Raw genomic sequence first — 27,208 nt, 5'->3', positions numbered from 1 at the left:
AGAGGGGAAAATGAACATGATTGGCAGTGGTTTCTTATTTTAAAGGTGAAAGGGTGATTGCTTTTTAACTAGTTGTATGGGATTCTGGGCTAGAGAAATATCGGTGCTTCACCACTCTGAGGAAATTTTGTCCTGTAGAATCTTGTGAGTTTGTTATGGAGTCTATATATAGGCTGCCTTTGGTTTTCAGCAAAAAGGGTTTTCTGTTTATTCTGAAATAACTGAGACTTCATTGAAACGTCTCTATATATGTCTTGAAAGTGTGGTTTGATTTGTATTTATTCATTTTCCTCTTCTCTCCTTTTTACCTTTGAATTTCTACCCGTGGAAAATAGGGCAGAAGGATCAATAATTGCAAAATGTGTAATCTGACAAATAGAACTAGACAAATTTTATTATAGCCAATAGCAGTGTCTTCAATGGCCTTCTGTTAAAAGTGATAGCAAGAATTGTAAATCCCAGAGCAAGAGTATATAAAAATAGGACATAAATAATAGAATGTAGCAAATTTTTATTACTCATTTTGTAGGTATCCCAGACTACTTCTGTGTCTCCCCTGACTTGTGTTCACTACTTTTTATCATTATTATTATTTTTTATTCACTACTTTTCTAATAGGTTGTTTCTACTTCTCAGCTTTTTTTTGAGCAACTTTAAAACAAAATGAAACAACCACAAAGTTTGTCTCCTTTCTTAGTAGATTCTCAGGCTGCCCTTTTGTATCCTCTTTGTTGACTGTCCTTAATGTTATTAGAGATTAGGAGGGAGAAAAAGGGAAGAGCAAGAGTGGAGGTGCAAGAGAAATTTTGCAATTAAACTCTTTATATAAACATTCAGATACATGTGTGATTTTTGAAAACTCTGATCCTTACAGGGAAAATTATGAAGAAATAAAGAAAGGATTATATACATTTTCCTGAAGAAGTGTTTTTTTTTTTTTTAACAAGATCTGTCTTACAGTCCATAAAAAAACTGCTCCAAATTCCAATAAAATGAAAAAAATTGACTAATATTTATTAGGCCACATTTCTGAAATGGTATCGTTAAAATGTTTCTATGTTCTCAGTATACTTTATAGTACATTAAGCTTTGTGTAATTAATTTAAAAAAATAAACTTTTATTTATATACCTACTCGTATACCTTATTAGGTCCTTGTTTGGGAACAACAGCATTTATTTCAGGAGGAAATTTCTCTCATGATTCTACTTGATGTAGTTTTTGGGAATGCAATTCAGGGAAAGCAAATTCTCCGATTGTAAAAAAAAAAAAAAAAGATTCATGAAATTAGTTTATCCCTGATTTTTTCTTACTCTGATATCACAGATAATTGACTAAATTGACCCTGTTGGCCTCTCATCATTACTCCATCTAGTTCTCCTTTCCATGTCTAGGTACCTGGTGGGGGGAGAACCCCCAAACTCTGTGCTTATTGCCTTCACTCTGTCATATCCCACTCATTTCTATTCTTACTACTCCACTTAAACTGCTGTTTTCCAAGGTCACCAGTGGTCTCTTTTATTTCTTTTATTTTTTGTTATTTTTAAGCAACTGGGGTTAAGTAACTTGCTCAAGGTTACACGGCTACTTATTTCTGGGTGTGGTGCTAAGTATCTGAGCCCAGATTTGATCCCAGGTCATCCCGACTCTGGGGCCGGTGCTCTTACTTACTGAGCCACCTGGCCGCCCCAGTCTCTTTTATTTCTAAACCCAATGACCTTTTCCTTAGTCTTTATCAACTTCTTGACTTCTCTACATTTGATATAGTTGATTCCCTTTGAATAGTCCTATCCCTGTTTTTTGACACTTATTTCTTCTAGATCTACTCGTTCCTGTCTAACCATTCTTTTTCTGTTTTCTCTGCAGGGTTACTCATATCCTACTCTTATTCATGAGTCTATCCCAGGGCTCTGCTGTAAACACTGTCCTCTTTTTATACTTTTTCTCTTGGTGATCTCATCAGCTTCTATTTGTTCACGTATTGCCTCTATGCAAATGACTCGTAAATATCTAACTATATATCTACATGGATATAATTACAGATTTAAACTATCATTTGGAGGGCTGGAAGGTGGAACAATGAGCTCCTCCTAAGGCCTTCCTTTATAGAAGGCTTGGATTTCTCCATCTAATTTCCTTTATCATTTACTGCTTTCCTTGGTTTTGACTCCATGAACATTATACCCCCTACTCTGGGTACCCTCTGGCATGGTCCCCTCACCCCCTTCCTTCCTTAGCTTCCTTTTGATATTGTCTTCCTTCATTAGACTGTAAGCTCCTTGAGGTTAGGGGATGTCTTAATTTTTTTATTTGTATTCCTTGCTTTTACACACTGTGACTGGCACATAGTTGGCTTTTAATGTTTATTGACTATTAATGTTCATCTCTATACATTTCCACTATCTCTTAACACTAACATCTCTTAACACTTAACACTACATCAGTACCACTGGAGCATACAGGTTGTCCATTATGTATCCTTTATTTTTTTTTTTTTTACCATGACCAGTCCATCCTCTTTTTTGATCTAGACATGTAACCATCAGTAGGACATCTAGTCTCTACTCCTAGAAAATTTGAACTTCTGCCCTTGGGTCTCTAGACTCTTAATTGGTAAGCTTTCACCTTATCTTGACATTTCTTGGTATCACCATACCACCTCCTGGCCAACTCATAGCCGAGCCCTTATATCCTTTGACCTTACCCCTCTAATTCCCTCACATGTTTTGACTTCCCTTATTGTAAGGTAACTTTGCATGTATAGTCACATAAAATATGTTTCCACATTAGCCATATTAGAAAAGAACACACAGGGGCGGCCAGGTAGCACAGTGAGTAAGAGCACTGGCTCCAGTGTGGGGATGACCTGGGGATCGAATCCGGGCTTAGATACTTAGCACCACACCCAGAAATAACTGGCCATGTAACCTTGAGCAAGTTACTTAACCCCAATTGCTTAAAAAAAAAAAAGAAAAGAAAAGAACACACATATACACACACCCAAGAAAATAAAGTTTTAAAAGTATACTTCAATCTGCATTCAGACTTCATTAGTTCTTTCTCAGGAAGTGGATAGTACTTTAAATCATAAATTCTTCCAAATTGTCTTGGTTCATTGTATAGCTGAAAATATACAATTCATTCACAGTTGATCGTCATACAGTATTTCTGCTACTGTGTATATTGTTCTCCTGGTTCTGCTTAATTAATTTTGCATGTTTTTTGAAACCATCTTATAGCAGGGGTTCTTGACCAATTTCTGCAACATGGATGCCACTGACTGTTTAGTGAAGCCTGTGGATCATTTCACATGTTTTAAAATGTATAAAATAATCATGTATATAGGATTACAAAGGAAACCAATTGATATAATTATCAAAACTTTTTTTTTTTAAGTTCATGGGCCCCAGGTTAAGAACTCTTTCACCTACAGTTTATTGAGTAGAGGAGTGACATGATCGAGACTTATACTTCAGGACTATCACTTTGACAACTGTGTGGGAACGTGTATTGGAATAAGGAGAGATCAGAGGCAGGGAAATCAGTTCAGAGGCTATTGCAGTAATTCATGCTGATAGTGTTTAAGGCCTCAACCAGGGTGGTGGTGCTGATGAGTAGAGGTATTAGATACTAGAGATGTTGTGGAGGGAAAAAATGCTAAGAAACTTGGCAGCTGTTTGGATATAAGGAATTGAGGAAAATTGAAATTCTGAGCCTAAGTGACTGAAAGGATGCTGGGGCACTCCACAGAAATATTGAAGCTTGGAGAAGAGGGCAGGAGGGTTTGGGGAGGAAAATAATGAGTTTTGTTTTAGACTTGTTGAGTTTGAGATGTTTGTGGGACTTGAGCTCAGGAGAGAGATGAAGACTGCATGTATAGATTTGGGATCTGCAGAAAGGATCTTCTGGAATGGCTCAGAGGAAATTGATCCCATCTGAACAGATTATCTCTTGATCTCTTCCTAATAATTTTCCCCCTTTTCTCTATTTGAGTGTATGGGTCCAAAGTCAAATCAGGGCTCATACAAAAGAACCTGAGGAACCTGTAGGGGACTCCTCATTTCTGCCTATTACCAAAGAATCATGTCCTGTTCATTGGACTAACTGATGTAGTAAATAGGAAGAACACTGGACTGGGTGGTGGGAATATTTGTTCATAATTTGTATAACTTCTCAGTCTGATAACTCATTTATAAAATGCAGTTAGCGATATTTGCACTACCTACATTACAGACTTGTTAAGAAAGTGCTTTGTAAACTGTAAGACTCTGTGATGTATTAAGATATTTCCAGGTTATAAAATTCAAAGGTACATGAACTAGAAGAGTATGACCAGCATTTCTGTAGTTTTTGTTTGTAAAATTGCTAGTTGTCACATATCTGTGGTGCCTAGGATTTGTTGAGATCTAGAAAAGACATATGAAAAGCTACTTGCTTTCTTAATACTATTAGGTGCCAGCAAAATTAATGGCACCGGGCAATATGTGTTTTAGGAGGTAGTTTCCAACAGGGATAGTTTAGAAATAATTCATGGAGGGGGGTTGCAGTTGAATTGAAATTAGAGTAAACCCACCAGCCTCTTGTGTATATTAAACACAAATTCATCAGGGCCGTTTCTGTTAAGTAAATGCATTTAAAAAATCTTTTGGGCGGGTAGGTTGCACAGTGAATAGAGCACCAGCCCTGGAGTCAGGAGGACCTGAGTTAAAATCCGGCCTAAGACACTTAACACTAGCCGTATGACCTTGGACAAGTCACTTAACCCCAATTGTCCTGCCTTCCCCTTTCCGAAAAGCAAAAATAAAATAAAATTAAAATTAAAGGAATAGTGCTAAGAATAGAGAGTTCCTTTTTCTGCCTGAGTTGACTTGTTAGAATCTTTTTTCCTTGTCTCTTTTTCATAAGTGCAGTTGTATTTGTGAGTAAGAAACCTGCTTTTGAAATTTGAGAAGCTCTTTTGTTCTAAGTTCTAGAGAAAGAAATTTGTGCTCACAATGACAAGACCATGAGGGTAGCCTTTTAGGCAGTTCTACAAAATTAGAAGACAGATGGCTGCTGTTGTTTGTATCCCACAGTAGGTCTTTTTATTTAAAATGTCAAACATTATTTAAAATTAAAGCTTTATTTGCATGTTTTGTTTTTTAACTAGTTATCTTCCAATTTTCCCCCTGCATTGAACCCTTCCTTGTAGTAAAACAAAGCCATTAAGCAAAACAAACCTATAATGACAATACTGCAGTAGATCATTTACCTCTCTCTACTAAGAGGAGAGAAGTATATCTGTTCTTCAAGATCAGGATTGGTCATTGTAATTAATCTGAGTCTGGGACCTTTTAGTGTTTCCTTTGTTTACCTTATTGTAGTTACTGTGTATGTTCTCTTGGTTCTGCTTTCTTCACTCTATTATATCATAACAATCTTAATGTTTTAGTTCTGATATTGGTCATTTCTTACACTACATTACATTCATATTTCATAGTTTCTTCAGAAACTTCTTAAAAACACAAGGCGAAAACTTAAAGGTATACTGTTAACTATTATTTTTGTATTAAAAGACCAACTTCCTTGTGCCATTTAGGACAGTGGTGTCAAACTCAAATAAAAACTGATCCCTGTTGACAAGCACCATATTGACTTAGAAAACCAAAAACAAATATTATCTATGTTGTATTATATTAAATATTTCCCAGTTATATTTTAATCTGGTTTGGCAGAAGTTTGATACCTCACATGTATACCAGTCTTTTTATGATGATTTCTAACAGTGCATTGATGAAAAGAAATGTGATTATAGAGCAGTTGTTTCCCGTCCTGTGAGCTGGGAGGAAGTTTTTGCCAGGGGACTAAGAATCCATAAATAAGCAAACTTAGCTTTTTTAGACGGAATAAATACTATCACAGATAAATTTTTTTTTCAAAGTTATATAAAGTTACTAAAATACCAGTTTTTAAAAAAATTATTTAATTCATAGAATTTTGACATTATTTTGTAGAGAATATATTATATTGTGGAGAGTATATTAATTTTTAAAAATTTTAAATAGGGGCCCTCATACTCAAAAAGATTGGGAACTATTGGTATTAGAAGAAAGAACACTCACTGTGTTTTAATATCTGGAGAACTGACTTCTAACTATTTTGTCATTAATTACATGTATCAACATGTAAGAACAACAAATCATTTCATCTCTGTCAGACTAATCTATAAAATGAGGGAATTAGACGTGATCTCTAAGGGTCTTTCCAGCTCTACAATTTCATGATTTTATGGTTCATATTTCTGTGATTCCAGCTTCCCTTGAATGAACTTTAATAGATTGAGAAGAACACAAAGAGAAAGCTACTCCTCAAACAAAATACATCATTATGCATATTTCTTCCTACTCTATAGCTCCAGAGTTTCAATTTAGAAGTATAAACTGGAACTAACTATTGAAAAGCAACTGTGGGGGCGGCCAGGTAGCACAGCAAGTAAGAGCGCTGGCTCCAGTGTCGGGATGACCTGGGGATCAAATTCCAGGCTCAGACACTTAGCACCCACCCAGAAACACCTGGCCGTCTAACCTTGAGCAAGTTACTTAACCCCAATTGCTTTAAAAAAAAAGAAAGAAAGAAAAAAAAGAAAAACAACTGTGAAAATCAAAATTATTACTAGTTAATTCCATTTCTGGTGGTTAAATTAAAAAGTTAAAACATAGATATGTTATATATGTTAAATATTATATATTTAATTTTTGTCCGTGCTCAACTTTCACATGGGTAATATTCCCAGGAAATGGCACTAAAGTAAAAAATGGGAAGGTTGATACATTGATCTTGCAGGAAATGGGGGTTAAGTTCCTGTGATTATCAAAAAGCTATCATCTTTAGCCAAAGATTGCTGAAAATACACTTCTCTGCATACAGTTCTTTGTAACAAAACATTAATTCTCATATGCGCTTTTCTTAACACGTGAAATAACCTGTAAGGTGAAGTACACAAAATGAAATTAGTAACATGCAAAACATTTTTTCCTTGCTAGTAAATTCCCTAGAATTCTGTGAACTTTTGTGCTAACACCTAAATTAAAAAAAATTATTTCAGACAATTTTTCATAGTACATGAAGTACCATGAATATTTTCCTCTTTTTTGTTGATAGTTGTTAACACCAAACTCTTGGCCAACATCGGCTGCAGGCATTCTGGCATGATGTTCATCTAACATCTTTGTTTTCTCACTAAGCAGCTTTACTTGACTTTTCATGCTTAGTGCCCAAAGGACTTGCACAGCTCTTTGGGGGCATAATTGCAACACAAAACTTGAGTTTTAGATTGGCAGACAGTGAAAATAAGCAACGAATGCACAGGGAGTGCTTTACAGTGGTAGGTTAAACAAGACCAGCAAAGTGCCTAGTAGGGTATCAGCCATGCACATTGGGCCTCTCATTTTTTTCTTTATTTCACATAGTAGTGAATGTGCATGGTTGCCAATGTGAAATTGAAAATGTGGTTGTTAATAAATTTAAGTGCTTGAAATTGCTAAAGTTAAGCACACAAATATTGAGGATTGACTGTACTGTTCTTTCCAGATAGTAATGAGAGCATTTGGAAGAAATGCTGTGGAAATTTTAGGTATCGTTATCTTTTGCAAAATACCTTTCTTCACTTGATTAAAAACTTTAAAAATGTTTTAAGTCTTTTCTTTTTTAAGGAGATTATGGGAATCATCTTCCATTTTGGCAACCTTTTGGTTTGGGGTTTTTTTTGTGTGTGTGTATGTCATTGTATTTTTTTGCATGTGTGAACTAATATTAATTGTAGAATTAGGTGGTATCTACCATCTTCATGCATCCTGTGTGTATGCCTTTCATTAAGAAGCCGTGGTTTATTGGTTTGGGGATACTCTCCTGAATCCTTTGACCTGATATCCTGCCTTGCCAAGTCTTGGATTACTTTGACCATGTTCTCCTCTGTTCCTCCTTAAATGGTGTTGAATAGAGCTGAAGAAAGTCACGCAAATATCCTGACAGAGTCCACTTATAAATTATATTATTTAATCTCAACAGGACCTCATTTCAGCAAAGCAGTCTTTTAACTTATACCTAAATGATTCTCTATCACACTCCCCACAGTCTGTTCTATACCTTCTCTTTTTTCGAGATTTTCATACTACCACTACTCCCACCTTTTACAGCTGTGAACGTCCTTAGCCCAGATATTACTGAGAAAAAAGACCATGTGCCATGAACTCTCTCTTATAACCCTTCTCTGTGTCAGAAACACTTGATATCATTCTTCCTTTTCAACTTTCTCTTGATTGTCCCTCTCTTCACCAAGACCAACCTAACATCTCTACATGAACCTTGATCCTATCCACTCCTGTCATTCTCAGAAGATTTGCCCCGTAATCAGTCTCTTTTTCCCTATTCTTAAGTATTCCTTATCTCCTGACTCCAGTGCTTAGTACAGTGCCTGACATGCAGTGTGTCTAATAAATGTTTATTGACTGGTTACTGCAAGCACAATTTCTTCCATCATTTAAAAAGTAGTTAGATTCATTGTAAAAGACTGACTATATTTCATCCTCCCTCCTATCCCACCTCCCACTTGTTCTATTCTCTACTTTGATCCTGTCCCTTTTCAAAAGTGGGTGCTTCCAAATTCCCTCCCCTCCAGCCTGCCCTCCCTTCCATCATTCCCCCTCTCATCCCCTTCCCCCCCTACTCTCCTGGAGGGTGAGATACCCTATTTAGTGTGGATTTCACTCCCTCCTCAAGCCAAATTCAATGGGGATAAGGTTGACCCATTCCCTTTTGCCTTCCTATTCTTCCCCTCCGTTGTAACCATTTTCCCTTGCCTCTTCTGTATGAGATAGTTTACCCCAATCTGTTTCTCCCCATCTCCTCTCATTATATTCCTCTCACCTCTTAATTTCACCTTTTAAGTATCATCCCTTCCTGTTAAATTGGTCCTGTGCCTCTATGTATACCTGTAAGCATATATACACACACATTCACATATGTATTCATATGCCCACATACCCTCAACATGTGTGTGTGTATACACACATATATATATATTTCTAATCCCTTCAACTACTGAGAAAAGTTTCATAAGTTACAATTACTGTTTTTCCATGTAGGAATGTTAATAGTTTAACTTTGATAAGTTCCTTATGATTTCTTTTCCCTGTTTACCTTCTCATGCTTCTCTTGCTTCTTGTATCTGAATGTCAGATTTTCTATTCAACTCTGGTTTTTTCATCAAGAATGCTTGAGAAAGTCCTCTATTCCACCAAGTGACCATATTTTCCCCTGAAACATGATACTCAGTTTTGCTGGGTAGGTGACTCTTGGTTTTAATCCCAGCTCCTTTGACCTCTGGAATATCATATTCCAAGCTCTTCGATCCCTCAGTAGAAGCTGCCAGATTCTGGGTTATCCTGATTGTGTTTCCACAATATTCAAATTGTTTCTTCCTGGCTGCTTGTAATATTCTCTCCTTAATCTGGGAATTCCAGAACCTGGCTATAATATTCCTAGGAGTTTTCTTTTTGGGATCTTTTTCAGGAGGTGATCGGTGGTTCTTTCAACCTCTATTTTGCCCTCTGGTTCTAAAAAAACATCAGGGCAGTTTTCTTTGAGAACTTCCTGGAGGATGATTTCTAGGTTGTTACTTTGATCATAGCTTTCAGGTAGTCCAATAATTTTAAAATTCTCTCTCCTGGATCTATTTTCCAGGTCAGTGGTTTTTCCCATGAGATATTTCACATTGCCTTCTATTCTTTCATATGTTTGGATCTGTTTAAATAGCATCTTGATTTCTCATAAAGCCATTAGCTTCCATTTGCTCCAATCTAATTCTGAAGCAATGATTCTCCTCATTGAGCTTTTGAGATTCTTTTTCCATCTGGAAAATTTGGCTTTTTAAGTCATTCTTCTCATTGCCTTTTTGAGCCTCTTTTGCCATTTGAGTTAGTCTATTTTTTAAGGTATTATTTTCCTCAGTCAGGCTGTTGACTCTCATTTTGTAATTTTCTTGCATTGTTCTCATTTCTCTTCCCAATTTTTCCTCCACTTCTCTTATCTGCTTCTTAAGGTCCTCTATGGCCTGTAACCAGCTCCTGTTTTCCTTTGAAGCTTTTCGTGCAGGAGTTCTGACTTCCCTGTCTTCCTCCTGTTCCATGCTTTGCTCCTTTTTGTCCCCAAAATAGGAGTGTAATGTTGGAATCTTCTGTCTGCTTTGTTTCCTTTGGCTGGTCATGTCACCCCTCAGTCACTTGGCCCTGGGCTTTTTGCCACAGTAGGACTCTGCCACCAGACAGGAGAGCTTTCGTCCCAAACACTGGGGTTTTCTCAGCTGCTAGAGGGATTAGATGGGTGCCCTCTCTGAGGTCTCCACCTGCTCTTGGCAAGCTGGGCACACACCCCAGGACCTCCACCCTAAACTGCAATCCAGATCCAAGCAGGTTAAAGCAAGAGCGATTACCCCTCACACTGGTTGCTTGGTCCCCCTACACTCTGCAGGCCGGGAGTTGAAGCTGCCACGTTGTGCTGGCTGGCTGGGCAGGTATCTCAGCAGCTTCTTGCCCTGGGGGCCAAAGCCACGCACTCCCACTTACTGGGTCCCAAAGTCCAGACTGCACTGACCTCTTACTTTGTCATTCGCATCTATGTGTTGATAAATCTGGAAATGGTCCCAGCTGCTGGTTATCTGGGGTCCCTCCTGCTGGCAGCTGGTCAGGCCCGCCCTGGGGCTAAATTCTTGTTGTGGGGCTCGACTCGGCTCCCAGAGCACTTCGCTGGCCGATTCTTGCCAGCCTGTTGGGCTGTCCTCAGCGGGAGGTTAGCTTCTCTGTGTCATTTTGTGGGTTCTGCAGCTTTAGAGTTTGTTTAGAGTCCCCTTTTACATGGATTGGGGAAGGTGGAAGCCGGAGCCCAGTGGAGGTCCTGCTTCTACTCTGCCATCTTGACTCTGCCCACCAGTTTTTTTTGTATGTGTGTTAAGTATCTGAGGCTGGAACCAATCCCAGGTCCTCAGGACTCGGGGGCCGGCACTCTTACTCACTGCACCACCTGGCCGCCTCTCACAGGTTCTTACAGATCTCTGTGTGTATAACTCCAATCTCACTTAGACATTTTGAAATATTATAACTCAAAGCCACTTAATCATTTTAAAATAGATGTTTGTCAAGAAGATATGTAGTGCAGTGGATTGAGCATATTGTGCTTTGCAATCTTGAAAATACTATGTAAATGCTGTCTGTGATGATTGATAAATATCCCTTAGACATCTCAAACTCAATTATGTCAAAAGTTGAAAATTATTATCTTCTCCCTTCTCAGCCCAACCCTCTTGAATTTTCTTCTTTCCATGGCTGGTACCATTATCCTTCTAGCATCTAAGTCTTAATATTTCTGCTTCCACATTTCTTAAATTCAGCTACTTTCTCTACTTACCAGAACCATGCCCTAGTTCAGGTCCTCATCACCATTGGCATAGAATTACAGTCGTCTTCAAATTCATCTCTGTATTAATTTTTTTGTACCCCAGTCCATCCTCCACATAGTTCCAAAGTGATTTTTCTCAAAGCATAGATCTGACTCATTCTTTTCCCTACTTAATAGATCCTAGTGGCTCCCTGTTACTTTTAGTATCAGATATTCATTCTTGTTTGACATTTAAAGGCTTTCACAGCCTCTTCCCAACCCACCTTTCTAGCCTTATTACCGTTACTTTTCTTCACATATATAATGTATGGTGAATGTTCTTCATGGAGGTCACCTTATGTCTCACCTCTTGTCCTTATGTCTACACTGACTCTACCTCATGCCTGTAATTAATTCCTTCCTTACCTCCCCTTGTTGGACTCATCTCAAGCACCACTTTGTATGTGAACTTTCCTGAACCCCCCAACTGTTAGTGCCTTCCCCTCTTGTAATCTATTTTGTAGTAATATTAGTAGTAATTATAACAATAAGAATAATAGCTAACATCTATATAGCACATTAAGGTTTGCAAAGTGTTCAATCGTTTCAGTGATATCTGACTCTTTGTGACCCAATTTGGGGTTTTCCTAGAAAAGACATCGGAGTGGTTTGATATTTCCTTCTCCAGCTCATTTTATAGATGAATTGAGGCACACAGATAAGTGACTTGCCTAGGGTCACATGGCTAATAAATGTCTGAGGCCAGATTTGAACTCAGCAAGATCCATTTTTTGTTTTTGTTTTTAGCAATTGGGGTTAAGTAACTTGCTCAAGGTTACACGGCCAGTTATTTCTGGGTGTGGTGCTAAGTATCTGAGCCTGGATTTGATCCCCAGGTCATCCCGACACTGGAGCCAGTGCTCTTACTCACTGAGCCACCTGGCCGCCCCTAAAGATCCATTTTCTTAGCTGTTGCCATTTAGCTTCCCAAAAATTACTTTGCAAAGTACTTTCAACTGTTATCTCACTTGAAGTTCGATCTTCACAATAACCCTGTAGAGTAGATGCTGTTATTATCACCATTTTTCGGATGAGAAAACAGGCCAAGAGAGGCTCAGTGCCTTTACCAGAGCAGTACAGCTAGTAAATGTTTTAAAGACAGGATTCCAACTTAGTCTTCCTGTCACTGAATCCAGCACTTTATCCCACTGTGCCATCTAGCTGTCTCATTTTAAATATACCTTTGTAGGTACAAATAAGTTCTTTGAGGGCAGGAATTTTTACTTTTCTCCTTATATTTCCAGCACTTTGAACAGTGCTGATATGCCATGCTGACATCTGTTATTTCAAGATATGTTGTGACAGTATCAGCATCATTTATTTTAATCTACTGTAGCATATAGATTACAATGGTAGGATGGCATAATTTCAGAAGGGTTAAAAATCACTTGTGGAACACTTCATATAATGTCAGATTTTTTTAATATATTGGTTAGTTTTGCCAAATTGATTCTGAAAAATTTTTTTGTCTAAAAGAATGGCTTTTAGGGAGAGGAAAGAGGAATGCTATATGTAGAAATATAGATGATATAAAATTAAGAGATAGTAGCAAAATCTTTTAAGTAAAACAAAAAGTTGCTCTTTATTTCAGAACTCTACATTTCTGTATAGTTTGTTTATATTGGCATTCTTTGAAGAACTGATATTTAAAATTATATGTCCATTTTATGAAGTATATTTTGGGGATTGAGGGTCAGAATAGCATGCATTGTTTCCCTCATAATCCTAATAAATAATACCTAGTTATAAAAGAAGTCCCCAGGAGAGGGGGAACAAATGGTTGACCATAGAAAAAAAATTTAATAAAAAAAAAAACCTAGCTTTTGCAGTTTATTTTCAAATGTATATATCCTTTAAAGAAAAAAATCATATATCAGGCTAAAATTACATCTTTGGAACAGGAAATACTTTTTAAAAATTTATTTACATTTTAAAGATAACACTAGTAATTCTCTTACAGGGTAATCACTTTGATCAATATGAAGAAGGACATTTGGAGATTGAACAAGCATCACTAGACAAACCTATAGAATCGGTAAGATGTTCAATGTTTATTCTTTGGGCCACCAACAAACTAGATAGCGTTCGGATGGTGTTTGATGTGAATGCAGTTAAATTTGTTAATGATGGATTGTAGCAGTGTACAGTTGCTGTTCTCTAGTCTGTACTTTAATTTAGTTGGGTTGGGGGTATGGTCTAATATTTGTTTTGGTTCATAACTTAAGCACTTAAAGACAAATTAATTTCTTTAATGGAAATGTATCATTTTGGCCCATACCAGTAAAGATAGCAAGATTTAAGCTCTTTTCCCCTTGTAAATTTAAGGAGTAAAATGTATTTTGATCCTTTTAAACTTTTTGTTTATTTATTTATTTTTGCTTAATTAGTCAAATTACCTTGTGCAGAATGATGATTTCCTGTTTCAAACAGTAAGGGATTGTATATTTGTATTTGCTTGATTAATGAAACCCATTTGATTAAGAACAGAATAGCTCAGTATTTTTGTTTTGTATTTTCTTTCTCACCTCTTGCTACTTTATCATGGGTATAATTAATTCCAAGTAACTAAGTAGATGAAGTTTTTTTCTCTGAATTTTGGAAACAATTTAAATAACTCTTTGTTGCCTTTCAAGTTTCATAAAGTGTAGAAGAATGTCTAAATCTGTGGTGGTGTCAGCACTTAATATTAGTAATAAACAGGTTTAGTCCTCATTCTCAGTGGTGGAGTATGTATATTAGTTGTTTTTCACTTGTATCAGACTCATACTGGAGTGGTGTGCCTTTTGCTTCTCCAGCTCATTTTACATATGAGGAGACTGAGGCAAACTTGTCCAGGGTCACACAGTGTCTGAGGCCAGATTTGAATCCAGGGAGATGAGTCTAACCTGACTCCAGGCCTCAAACTCTATCCACTGTACCACCCAGCTGCTCCTAGGAGTATATATAGTAAAACCTTTAATGGAGAAATAAATGACTAAGTCTTGACCTTTTAGTCAGTCCTGGGGTTTTTTTAAGGGCTTAGATGATCATTTTTTCCAGAAGAAAACAAAAGTTAGTTATTATGCATGATATTATAACTATGATGTCTTTAGTTTTTGTTTTTTTTTTAAACCTGCAACATTAGCAAAGGATCAACATGCATTTATATTCCTACAGTAGGGTTGGTGTTGTGTATGTTTGTGTGTGTGTTTAGATGTTTACAGAAATTTACACAACTTGGGGTGTTCGACATTTTTCTTCCACAGCAGTTGGCCCATATTAGCTAAGCAGCCATGATCTGGTTTGTATTGCACGGTCTGCCTTTTTTTTTTTAATTTCTTCTCTAGGGTTTCTTTTCTCCCCACTTCCCCTTCTTATTTCTGTTCTTCTGGTCCAGTGAACACTGCATATAGTACCTTCTGTCTTAATGTGCTGGCATGACGCTAGTCTTAGGCATGGCAGTAATCGATGACGCATGTGATAATGCTGCAGAGGGAGAATTCACATCTGATGTACTGAACAGCCTAGTCTTGTGTTTTGAAGTAAGAATTTTAATTGAAATGCCATGCCCACTCTACTCTGTAAATTTCACAAGAAAGAGCTAACATTAATGTCTTATTCTATACCACCCTGGGAATTATCACCAAATTATTCAAATAATATCTGTAGGTTACACTAATGGCTTACACTTAGGAGAAGACCCTCTCCACCCTAGTCCCACCTCCCATTTGATGTATGTTTTGAATCTAAATGTTATCGTATTAAAAATTAAAGGATAGCTAGATATGGAAAGCCTGGGCAGGTTGGTTAATACTTTAAAACAATTCATTGAAGGTGCTCTCTCCTGGCAACAGCAGATAACTGAATTTACAGCCTTGAGTATTCGTTACTCATATGCCCATCTTAATTGAAAGATTTTTTAAAAGTACTAAACCAAATATTATTTAAATTTGTGAAGGCTTCTTTTAGGACCGGACTTTTAGAGCTTCTGAATAATTGATTGGAGCTTACTTTCTCTGTTGTGGCAGGTATGGCTAAATATTTCACCAACCACATTTTTTTTTTTTTTTGAGAGACCAGTTTGTTTTTAAAAACGTTTCAGAGTTCAGGAAATGAATTCTAGTTCATATTATGAAGAGAGGAACACTGTCAAAGGACAATCCATTGAATTTCTATTATTTTAAGGACCAAGGTAGAATGACTAGAGTTATAAAATGGAATTAGCTTATTATCTGTCCAAAAAATAAAAGGTACCGCATTTTTACCATAACAAAGAAATATTAACATTCCTGAATTCCAGATGCTCAGTGATAACAATAATGATTATAACCATTGTGCTATTTTGGAATTCCTAGGGACCAAAGGTGTTGTACACAAGAGTTTATCTGCTGAATTCAGCTCTGTCTCTGCAGCAATATCTATTTGAGAGGTGCTGACTGTTTTGCTACAGCATGCAACTCAGAGGTGGCTGGAAGTATGCAGGTTTGGGAGTCTACAGATCATTACAAGGTCCTAAAAGTAGTGAATGAAACATTTTTTTTCCCTTAAAGTATTCTGCAGAATCTGGTAACCATGGAAGACTGCACATTTTATGCTGAGTATGTGTTTGTGAGTGTAGAATGAAAGCCTCTTTTTTTTTTAAAGAGTAGATATGAAGCAAAATATTCCAGGGTTGGGAATAAAAACTCAGAGGTGCAATAATGTAGTATACTTTGGACAGCTTCTAAAGCCTTACACATTAAGTTATTGAAATGTTAGATCTTTTGTTTTTTTATGGTGTAAGAAAATACATAAAAACAGACAGTTCTGAATTATTTTGAAATCTCTGATTAAAAATTATCCTTCCCCTCCTCCCAAACATATTTATTTCAGCCAAGTAAATATCTTTAGTAAGGTTCTAGATGACCTTTCTAGAGTAAGTCTTTAGAAGATAATTAAGATTGCTCTATAGATAACTATTTTGAGTTAAAGTAATAACCAAGATAAAATTCTGGTGATAAGGCCTTTTATAGGCCAATTACTAAGTAAAAACAAAAACTTTTGGAATCTTGATGAAAAACAGCCATCAGTACTATATGGACTCCACATATTTAAAGTTGATATGCAAAGAAAAAAGTATTAGTTTGATCTAAAGCTATAGTTTAATTGAGGGTGCTGGAACACATGAATGTTTGGATCTCACAATACCCTTGAATCCTTATTTTTCCAATTGAATTGATTTCTTAGGAAATTTTTCCCAATTCTTAAATGAGGTCAAAGAGTAGAGGAGTGAATGCCTACTTCCTAAGCTGTGCTTCCTGCAGCAGAGTTAAACTGGGCTGTCATTGTACAAGTTAAATTGCGTATCATCCAAGCAAAACCAAATTTGTACTTGGCTGCATTTAACTGATAAAATCCTTCCCCCAGAACAGTCAGGTTGACTGAGTAGGCTTTGAAAAATCTATGAAAATCATTAGACTCCTGTTACTGCTTTTTGGGTAAAATTAGTCTGTTCACCTAGAGTTTAAGAAACTATATGCAGCTAAGTTTTCTCACTTTAAACTTTTGAAGTTTGGTTTTTGTCATTTTGCATATCTTTTTGAATCTGTGGATTCCATTAGTTCCAAAGTATAACTGTAAGACTACTGATTTGACATTTAGCAGTGACCCTATGTGGATTGTACTATAAATAATGTGCTTCTTGGAGCTGAATGGTGTAGCATTACTATTTGGCTTTTTTCTCTAGTCTTCATTGTGTCATCTGTAGTGAGCTATAGGTTTTGTTTTGGGAATCTTTTACAACTTGTTGTTTGCATGGGTTCACCCAGTAGCATCCAGTCCTTGCTTATGGATTTCTCAATACACAGTCAGCAAAGCTTACAATCCACTCAAGAGGTTTGCCATTTTTTGTCATTGTTAAAAGTGAACTAAAAGCCTAACATTAGTGTGGCTGTCAACTAAAATAGAATTTAATATGAAACTAAGTTTAGCTAGTTATTTACCTATAATACAGTTGATTTTACTGGTTTATTTTGTATCTAGTCAATGATACTTGGAATTAGCCCTACATAAATTTTAACCCACATTTTAGCATTTCCCCCAAGTTGCACAGATTGGTACTTTAAAGTTTTACTTTAAAAATTGGTACTTTAAAAAAAAGACACATGCAGTTTCATAGAATAGAGTAAAAACCTAAGAATGCTTGGGATATAATTCACAAACAAAAATACTGAGAAAATGTTTAAAGGATTGGCAATGCATTATGTTCATTTCTGGTATTGAGTATTTTTTTTATGCTGGTTTTTAAGAAATATAAGTAAGTGCTTCATGCTCTCAAGGATTTTTCCATCTAAATTATCTTATTTCTCCTTAAAAACACACTCTGCCCCCTGTCCTCAACCACCATCGATCTCTCCCCATTTAAAAAGGCATGAAATAAGGAGAGAATATGGACCAAAAAATATTGCAGATCTTTTATGCAGTGGTCCAGAAATACAAAAAGTAGGGACTCACTGAAATGTGTCCTTCATGAAATGAGTTTGGATTCTTATTCCAAATTCCATGCCAGCCAGAGATAGAGGTATTCGTGGTCCACTTCTCCTAAAGTGACATTGAGCATAGGTTGCCAGCATCTAGATCATAGATAAAGATAGTAACATACAAATAAAGTATGGAAATTGATCTACTCCAGTGAATCCTGTGAAAAACTGACATTTTGCAGAGTTTCCTTGGGAAAGCATGCATGCCTGAATTGTCTTATTTATCACTAGTTCATAAGGAGGATTTCTTTGCAGATAGATTCCAATTAGAATGTAAGGCTCCTCTGAATAGAAATTTTCCTTTTTTTTCTTGTATTCTGACCCTTAGCTCAGTACCTAATATATAGTAGACACTTAATAAATACTTGCTGATTGATCCCTCAAATATACTTACCAGCAGCTCAGTACTGCTGTCTCTTCACTAATCTCAGCCTGTTTGTGATGGAAGAAAAGGTTGTGCACAATATTTGTATCAGACTTTCATAAGATTATAGTTGAACCTTAATTTATGTACTTTATAGTTTTTGATCAAGGATTTTTAGTCCTTCCCTATACCAAGAGATATAACCCATTTCTGATGTAGCTCTTTCTATATTGCCCATGGGGACCATAAAGAGCTTCCAAGTGATAACAGTTTAATTCAGCCATCATTTATTAAGCTTTTGCTATTTTCAAGAATTGTACTATGCACCAGAATACAAATATATAAATGAAACAACCACTTTCATCAAGGAGCTTATGTTAAAAGCATTCATGAGAAATAACTGGGGAAATATAGAGACAATACTCTTCACAGGGTTAGTGGATCAATAAATTTTTTGGAGAAGCAGGAGCTGGGAAGAGGGTGTTGCTTGCCCTATCATGAACATAATCACTTTAATGAATGCTTGAGAGAGATGGTCAAGACCATTTCATGATAAAATAATTTGTTTGGCTCCATCATTTTTCCTCTCCAAGGCCTGTGCTTCTCTCCTGGAGAAAAAAAATGTCATAATGAATACTGACTCTCTTGTCAATTACATTTCTAACCCTGGTCTTCCCCAGCAAGGATTCTGGGGTGAAAGGTTGAGAGCAACTGTTCTTCATTTGGTCTAGTCATGTATAGGGAAGTTTCCACTAGGAAACTGCAAGGAGAGAAGTAACCTATTCTGTGATCATTGCCATTGCCTTCACTGCATTCAGAAGGAAATGCTAAATATTGGTATATATTGACATTTTCACTCCAGAAGTTTCATTGTCTTTTCAGAATTGGAAAAATACATTTAAGTAAGTAGAAGACATTTTTATTTATCCCCAAATTTCTTCATCTAAAATTTTGTTTTAGAAAGCAAATGTTATTATTGTTATGATAACAGAGATTCTTGTAACCAAAACTTTTAAACCTTTTTCTAAGAGGTCACAGCCATCCTCTTGAGTGGTTTGTAAAAGTGGTGCTAATGTGTATAACCTTCCTAAATTTTTCTTTTCCCTACTTTTCTCCCTTTAACATTTGTTATTCCCTTCACTGTGTCAGTCACAACACGCTGCTCTTGAATCTCTCAGCTGGTCTTGACTCGTGAATTTACTTTATGCTTTCACTCTTCTTTAATAAATACATTACTTGCAAGCAGTGAATTGAAAACAAGACAAAAAAAAGACCATTAGTGATTGGACAGTTTCTTACTTTGTGTTACATTTAACTGTTCTTTTGACAGCCCAGTTTTTAAAGCCAGGTTCGTATGGAAATGCTTTCACTCCACTTGCACTGCTTTTGGAAATAGCATACTGCTTCATCTGTCTGTTTATTTTAGTGCATTCATAATACAATACAGTCAGCATAATGTCTCATCTCCACTTAGCAAAAGATTGTCATTTTCACTTTTTAAAAAGCCAGCAATTTTTGTCAGCATTGCTTAAGACCCCAAATCCTTGTCAAGTAGAGTAACACCATAAGTATGTTAAAAATTTAGCAGCCACTTAATCTAGTTATCTAAGCCAATGGTCATCTGTAATATGTAAATACCTCAGAACATTGCAGTTCTAGAAACTGTAATGTAAAACTAGGATTGTATAAGGTAAGTTTGTCTATATTGAAAGCAGAAAAATGTTTTATTATGCCGTGGAGCTTAACATGGGACAATTAGTATTTATTTTCCTTTTCTTTCTCTACTGATATTTTTTCTATGCAGGTTTACATTTCTGCTTGAAATTGTTACTGTTTATTAGGCACCTAACTTTACTTGGGAGGAACCTATTCTAGCTAGATACTGAGCCTCTTGATAATCTTAATTATTGGTCAAAGCAGGATTGGTCCTTCATTCATGAGGACTGACAATATAGCAGATTTATACGTCTTTTAGAGCCCAGATGATCTATGATCTGCTAACTTTCCCAGTTTCTTAAAAAAAAATAATTTCTAGCCTTTTACCTTTAAATACCGTCATCATTTTATAGACTTAAATATTTTTCTTTCATTTTAGAACTTGCTCTGTCTTTGTATTTACCTCTACTCCAGCAATTTTTTAAAAGCACGAATTTAAGCAGTTTATTTTTTTCTCACCTAGCTTTGAGAAAGAACAACAGAGGCAGTATTTATCACCTCTGTGGTGCCAAGGTATATATTATTTCATGATACATAGAAGGTCAGAAGCCAGGTGGTTCTAAAATATTTGGTTCAGAGATCTATGGGGGTATACTGATTTTAGGAATTTGGATTTGGAAATTATAGAATTTATTTTTAGACTTATATCACCAAGTTAATATAGCTATTGTGACTTAAAGCTAAGTACATGGTTGGTAGTGAGCTGTGTACAGACTACTTTCTGTGTATGTGGACAGCTTTTTAAAAACCAGTAGCATTATTTTAATTACAGAGATGCTTATTGTAGCATTGGCATGATAATAGATCATTAGCTGACTTGACAAGTTACCAAGTAAAAGGCTGCCACTTCTTCCTGAGTACAGTTATGACTCTTCACCCTTTGTTCAGTAGCTGACATTTAATTGTTGTTTCCAATGCCTTTTTAACCCATTTTATATTGAAAAACTTTCTCCTGTGCTCCTTAGGAAGATGAGACATTATGTTTGTTGTTTTTTCCCCTACATGCACTAATGGTTCCTTACTGTTAACTTATTGCTAGGCCTGTTTCATTCTAACATCTTAGCATTTTTGTTAGATTACATGTTGAAATGCATCACCCAGTCTGTGCTTGAACTCATTTTATTTAATTTTTTTTGTTTAATCAATTTACTTTCTTGTTTTACTAACCTCACTGTTTTTTCAGTTTAATATTGGCTGCATGCTAGTTTATATATTTATATTATATATATAAAACCCAATCAAGTCTAGCCTGGATTTTGCTCTGATTGTGTTTTCGTTTCTAGTGGTGGGGCAGTCTTGCACTTACAACTTACTTCGTATCATGAAAGCCTGACACACAAACAAAATGACTAAACACAATGTAGATTTTCTTTTTACAAAATCTTAAAGTGGTGCTGTCTAGGTGATGGATATGATTGTATTAAGTAGCTTGATTTTATGCTTTTTAATGTCATTTTTTAACTGATAAACTTTTATTTTCTCCCACTTTTTTTCCTTTTGAAAGTGTTATGCACAAAAGTTGCCCAGCACACCATCAGAAAGTACCCTTACCCATATGTTCTTCCCCTGGAAAAATACTAGCCAGCAGTTTTTTGACATTTATTTATTTCCCTTTTATTGGGCATATTTGCCCCATTAGCAATTTTTTGCATGCTTATATGTAGAGTTATCTTTTGCTCATCACGTGTTTAAATGTTGGTAGGAGGGGAAGAATATATTATTGGAATATTTTTGGTTTGTCTTTCTGTTCTGTCTGTCAGGATAATATTGGACACCGCTTACTCCAGAAACATGGGTGGAAGCTGGGCCAGGGATTGGGGAAATCTCTTCAGGGTAAGTTTTTTAAATTTAAAAAAAGAGAGAGAAGAAAAAAACCCCAATGTTCCTAATGCAGTCTGTGCCAGATTTTTTGTTGTCTTTGAAAGATGTTTGGTTTATTTTATTTCTGCTTTTTCTTTAGAATAGATTATTTTTATTTTTATTGATGTATTTTAAAAGGACTTTTGCAAATAATTTGCAAGTGTAAGCTGCTATTTCATTAAAATCTACAGGTCAAACATATTGTGTGTGTTTTACTTTGTTTATTTGAAAAGTAGGGTGCTGGGAATAAATAAGCTATTATTTTTCTGCCTGTTAATGATAATCAGTTGTCCAGGCTGTCAAATTATAAAGGGATTCATCCAACTGACATAGTCCAACTTTTGTCTTTTGGAAAGGAAGCCTCAAAATACCTTACTTAGCACAGTCCATGATTGCTCTAAATGTCTTGTGCTCCTATCAAAAATCATTGATTGAGAGCAAAAGAACCCATTTGAAGTGCTAAATAGTTACAGAGGTTTTTTAGGGTGGAAGGAGGCCATTTCCCAACTGATTTCTCTAAGCTGTTAACAACAAACTTCAGTAGGCATATGGTGTAGGGCTTCCATCGTACTGTTTATTTCCTTCTAACCATACTGTTCGTAGGGTAAGGACAAAGTGTTTTGTTTCAGATATACTTGCTAGTTAGTTGGAAATCAACCAACTCCTTTCACTTTTCAGCTGTTTCAGCTTTGGGGGCCACATTTGTTCCTTGCAGATGTCAGCACTAACTTGGTAAGGACTGGGAACACTGACAACTTCTGTACCTAATCATTGACTTTCTTACTCCTTAGCAAGGGACTCTTAGAACAGAGCTGTGACAGAATTGATTCTTTGAGCATTAGAAATGGGCCTTTACAAAACATTTGAATGGGGTTCTGATCATTCAGGAGTGTGTATAGGGAACATTTCATTTCAGCAATTGAAGGCTTCACCCTTAATTTTATTTTTCCATATTATCTATAAATGTTGTTCAGCAGTGAATGTTTAATCTACTAAGTAATAACGTATTTTTAGTGGGAATTGAATTGAAAACCCAGGTACATGTTAGTTTGTTAAATTTCTCAATTAAATTTGTTCAGTACTCTAGTTATGCTACTTTCCAGTTGTATGAGCCTAACTATGAGGTTGAGATTAATTTTCTTTCAGACTATTTTAGCTTGAAATAGAGAAATAGCTTTATCTACAAACTGTTTCTAATAACTCTAATCAGACTGGGGGAAAGGATAAGCCTTTGGTTAGTTACAAATATTTATAGATTTATGGTTTAGTTCATCAGGCATTTATTGAGCCCACTATTATCTATGTGCCGTATAGGGAAATGAAATTGTTGAAATTCCTGCACTTTAAGAACCTTACAGTATAATTAGGGAGATAAAACTAATCTAGGGAATATAATGTGGTCATTTATATTTAAGTGACAAATTGTGTACAATTTATAAATGTTCAAGTGTACAAGTTGTAAGTGCAACAGGAGTTCAAAGGATAAGAGACAGAAGAACCTTAGTGATAGCTGGAACAATCAGGAAAGACCTCTATCTTCTCCCTTTCTTTGTAGGGAAGGTCAGCTGGATGTGTAGTATTTGGAGAAAGGTGCACAACTCAGTGCAGTCTACCCCTGCTCTTAAAAAGCCAAACCAAATTAAAAAAAAAAAACAACCCAGCAGTTTATAGGGCATGCCCTAGTCAGAGTTGGTCAGTAAGGGTCATCTTTAATATCAGTAAATGCTTATTGAAATGAATGAAAAACAGTAAGGTTGTGTTATTACTGGGATGCTAGATAAGATATTATTCAGGCTTTTAGGAGCTTTTACTAGATGTTCTACCATTTCATAGAAACTAACAAAAATGTGTATACCTCAAAATTTTGTGTTGCACCCACAGGACAGAGAGTCTAGACCTCCCATCATATCTGTTTAGATGAGTTTCTTCTACCAATGTCAATAAGTAACTTCTGAAAATTATGATTTTAGAGAGGTGCTTGAGGCACTGAGAGATTAAGTGACTTGCTTGGAGTTGTACTGTTAGCATATATGTCAGAGGTAAAACTTGAACCCATCTTCCCAACAGCAAGGCTATACCTCTGTCTATGGCTCACTATTGCTCTTTAGCCTTATATTAGTGACCTAGAAGGCTTTAAAAGTGAGGATAAACCTTATAGTGTGTTTCCAAAGAATGGAGAAGTAACAGTTGCTACCATTGATTCAAGCAATTATATGTTATTTGTACTTTTCAAACTTTTTGTGACTTAGCCCTGAAAAATTACCCTTTACAGTTTCTACAAGTGCATGTAATTTTAAGTTCCAGCTGGAATTCAGGGAATAATATTGGAGAAACAAGGGCATCATGAGTTTCTTTTAAGTCAGGTTTTTTTCTCATTGAATCCCTTTCATTAAGTTTAAATTGAGGTGAAATATAAATGAACCTGTTTTGAATGACTAGTTCAGTGCCATACACTATCTTTTTAATTGAAATAATGCTCTTTTTTGTTATTTTCACATTGCTTTTTAATAGTTCAGGTTGAAAAATGAAAATATTGGCAAATAAATTTTACATTAATAGTAGCTGTAGTTGGAAACTCATCAGTAGCTTTGTAGCAGCAAGATCCCATATGAAGGAATCACCTATAAAAATTACAAGTACTTCCCTGCATTCTAAAGAAGTTTGTTGGTATAACATCACCTAAAATAGAGAGATGCTAAGTTAGGTATCGTTAAGGATAGAAATTCTTAATTAAAAAAAACAATGTTTGGATAACTCAGTACAATTGATTTCCTTTGTTATCCTGTATATTGTATTTTAATGCACTTAAAAACATTTTGAGACAGAATCCATAGGTCTCACCTTACTGCCAGAATTATCTATGACATAATGAAGTTAAAGCCCGAGGTCTAGGATAATAGCATTAAATTTGACTTTGAACTTTGAGGGGTAAAAACCATTTCCAGGAAATCAGCTACATTTATAACAAGAAGAATAAATGTTAGGACTGAAAAGACATTATAAGTTATGTAAATTAATGGCATCTCCAAAGAAGTTCCTTCCAAAGCTTTTTAAAATAAATCTTTTTGTAATTAAAATATGTCTAGGTCAGGATCTTCCTTTGTTCTCAATCTTGGGAGTCAGGTAATATATTAAATGTTCCATATCTGCATGTCCAGAATATCAAAGTGTACCAACAATGAAGCCGTCAGTGTTATAAGGGGTAAAGTCAATATAGAATACTGGCACTGATATCTGAGTTAATAAATTGGGAAAATATTTCAGACTGTAAATTCATGGTCTTATGTGTTGCATAATTTGCAATTCCGGGACAAAAATGTAGCTATGTAGTAAAAATGTTCTCAGGAGAATCTGCAGGAGTCCATTGCTATCAATCACATTAGAAATAGTGTTTTAATTTCTTTTTGCAAAGGACAGAGTGAAATTTCCTGCTTAGAGAAGAGCTAGAAAGCAGAAATATAAAAGTCACGTCAATGAAGAAGCTCTTACAATAGAGATGAATAAACCAGTTCTTCTGATCTTTGCATTAAGCTACAGAACTTCTTTACCAAAGCCAATTCGACCTTTCCTATAGTAACACTAAATGTGCTTCAGGTAATACTTGTCTTTATATCATTTGCTCCCTTTATCCCAATAGATTTGTGACAAAGAAAAAGCAAAAATATCCCATAGAGATGAGGAAGGAGTTTTATTTTAAGGCTCAGGGACCTGTGAATTCATTGGTGTAGGGAACTTCATTTGCTACCAGTTAACATTGTTATCAGCTTTGCAACTTTGTCTCAGACTGATTCAAGCCCAGAGACAGAGAATGAAGTGACATATCCTAGGTCCCATAGAATGTGTTAGGGTCAGGACTTGAACCCAGGTCTTCCTGATTCTGAAATTGACTTCTCCCTCCATTATATGACACTGTCCCTCATCATATCTTACTTCACAGTAATATTTCATTGCTTTCATATACTATAATATTTTTAAAGCTATTCCTTAGTTGGCAGGAAACTAGTTTGTTCGTAGTTCTTTGCTACCAGCGCATATTACTGAAAACATTTAGGTATATGTTAAATTTTTGTTCCTGTCTCTGACTACCTTGGGGTGGGTCTATACCCAGGGGTAGAATCATTGGGTCAAAGATTAAGGTTGTTGCTTAACTGAGTGAATAATATATGACAGGTCACTGTGCTTGGACATACAATACTGTATTTCTTGCCAAAGGGAGTTTATAATCTAATTGGAGGAAGATGGTGTACATTTACATGCTATTTTTATGAGTTCTTTAATTAGATAACCCAGACTCCAGTAAGAACTTTTTATGTGCAAAGATCCCTTTCTGTACCCCCCTTTTTTGGCCATACTCATTTCCTCTTACTTGTGTTACCTTCCACTTTACTTTCTGTTCCCTCTTGCTTAGTAAGATGCTTTACTAGCTACTACTACTGACCATCTGACCTCTGCACTGGTTTGAGTAGGAGTTATAGGGTTCAGGCTTATGCAGATAGGCTACTTTTATTTTTTATTTTATTATTTTTTTTTTAAGCAGTCAGGCTTAACTTGCTCAAGGTTACACGGCCAGTTATTTCTGGGTGTGGTGCTAAGTATCTGAGCCTGGATTTGATCCCCAGGTCATCCCGACTCTGGAGCTGGTGCTCTTACTTGCTGAGCCACCTGGCCGCCCCTAGATAGGCTACTTTTAAACTGGCAAAACTCCTGAGTTTCACCCATGGCAAAAAGCAGACTGTTGCTACAGAAGCAAATACAGGATTTTTTGCAGTATATAAGATTTTGTTTTTTGAATGTAAAGAAGGTGGGTTCAGTATAGCATACATAGTTCCTTTTCTAAAAAAGGCAAAACTCACTGTTTACAACAAAGATACCACTGGGTTTAGAAGAATGTTTGAAAGGATAGCTTGTATGTAGCCTCCTGGTCCCAAAATAAGGTATGACTTTTTAAAATATAGATTGAGCTGAGAAAGAAGTCCAGCCTTGCAGGCAACTATAAGGAATTTTATAAAAATGTGTCAGAGACAAGTAATCGTTTTACAGAACTGGTGTTAATTAATATGGAAGTTATTACTCAGTTCTGGTGTGCCTTTGACTTTCTCGATCAAATTGAATGCAGTTATCCCTTCCTCATTGTGGTCGTTAGGGGTGTGGTGCCCTTGTGATCTGGAAAATCCAAGTAAAATGTTTTGACCTTCTCTTTGTACTAGAGAAGAAGTCTCAATTATTATGGTATTAAAAGATTAAATGTGTTGATAATATACAGTACTATACACATATTTTATACATTTCTGAGTTTCCAAGCC

The 27,208-nt window shown here is 36.0% G+C and overlaps 1 protein-coding gene across 8 annotated transcripts in view; it reads left to right on the top strand.

Annotated features, from left to right (window-relative positions):
• Positions 1 to 27,208, top strand: part of GPATCH8 (G-patch domain containing 8) — a 119,078-nt gene that overhangs the window by 41,558 nt on the left and 50,312 nt on the right. For 2 of the 8 annotated variants that reach the window (XM_069076130.1, XM_069076126.1), the window contains exons 2-5: positions 13,429 to 13,503; positions 19,660 to 19,677; positions 21,806 to 21,878; positions 22,584 to 22,637. Coding sequence is in view for 1 of the 8 variants with exons in the window: in XM_069076123.1 (XP_068932224.1) it covers positions 13,429 to 13,503; positions 21,806 to 21,878 (148 nt within the window). In the remaining 7 variants the exon portion in view is untranslated. Of the gene's footprint in view, positions 1 to 13,428; positions 13,504 to 19,659; positions 19,678 to 21,805; positions 21,879 to 22,583; positions 22,638 to 25,317; positions 25,500 to 27,208 lie in introns of those variants that run through there. The other 6 variants (XM_069076125.1, XM_069076124.1, XM_069076127.1 and 3 more) reach the window with 5 other exon arrangements.

Source organism: Petaurus breviceps, unplaced genomic scaffold (genome assembly GCF_028583685.1).
Source record: "Petaurus breviceps papuanus isolate PSGF00001 unplaced genomic scaffold, PetGlider_PUasm1.0 90925, whole genome shotgun sequence".
NCBI classification, from domain to species: domain Eukaryota; kingdom Metazoa; phylum Chordata; class Mammalia; order Diprotodontia; family Petauridae; genus Petaurus; species Petaurus breviceps.
The sequence above is the reverse complement of the archived record's forward strand: the minus strand, read 5'-3'. Positions and strand labels throughout refer to the sequence as shown.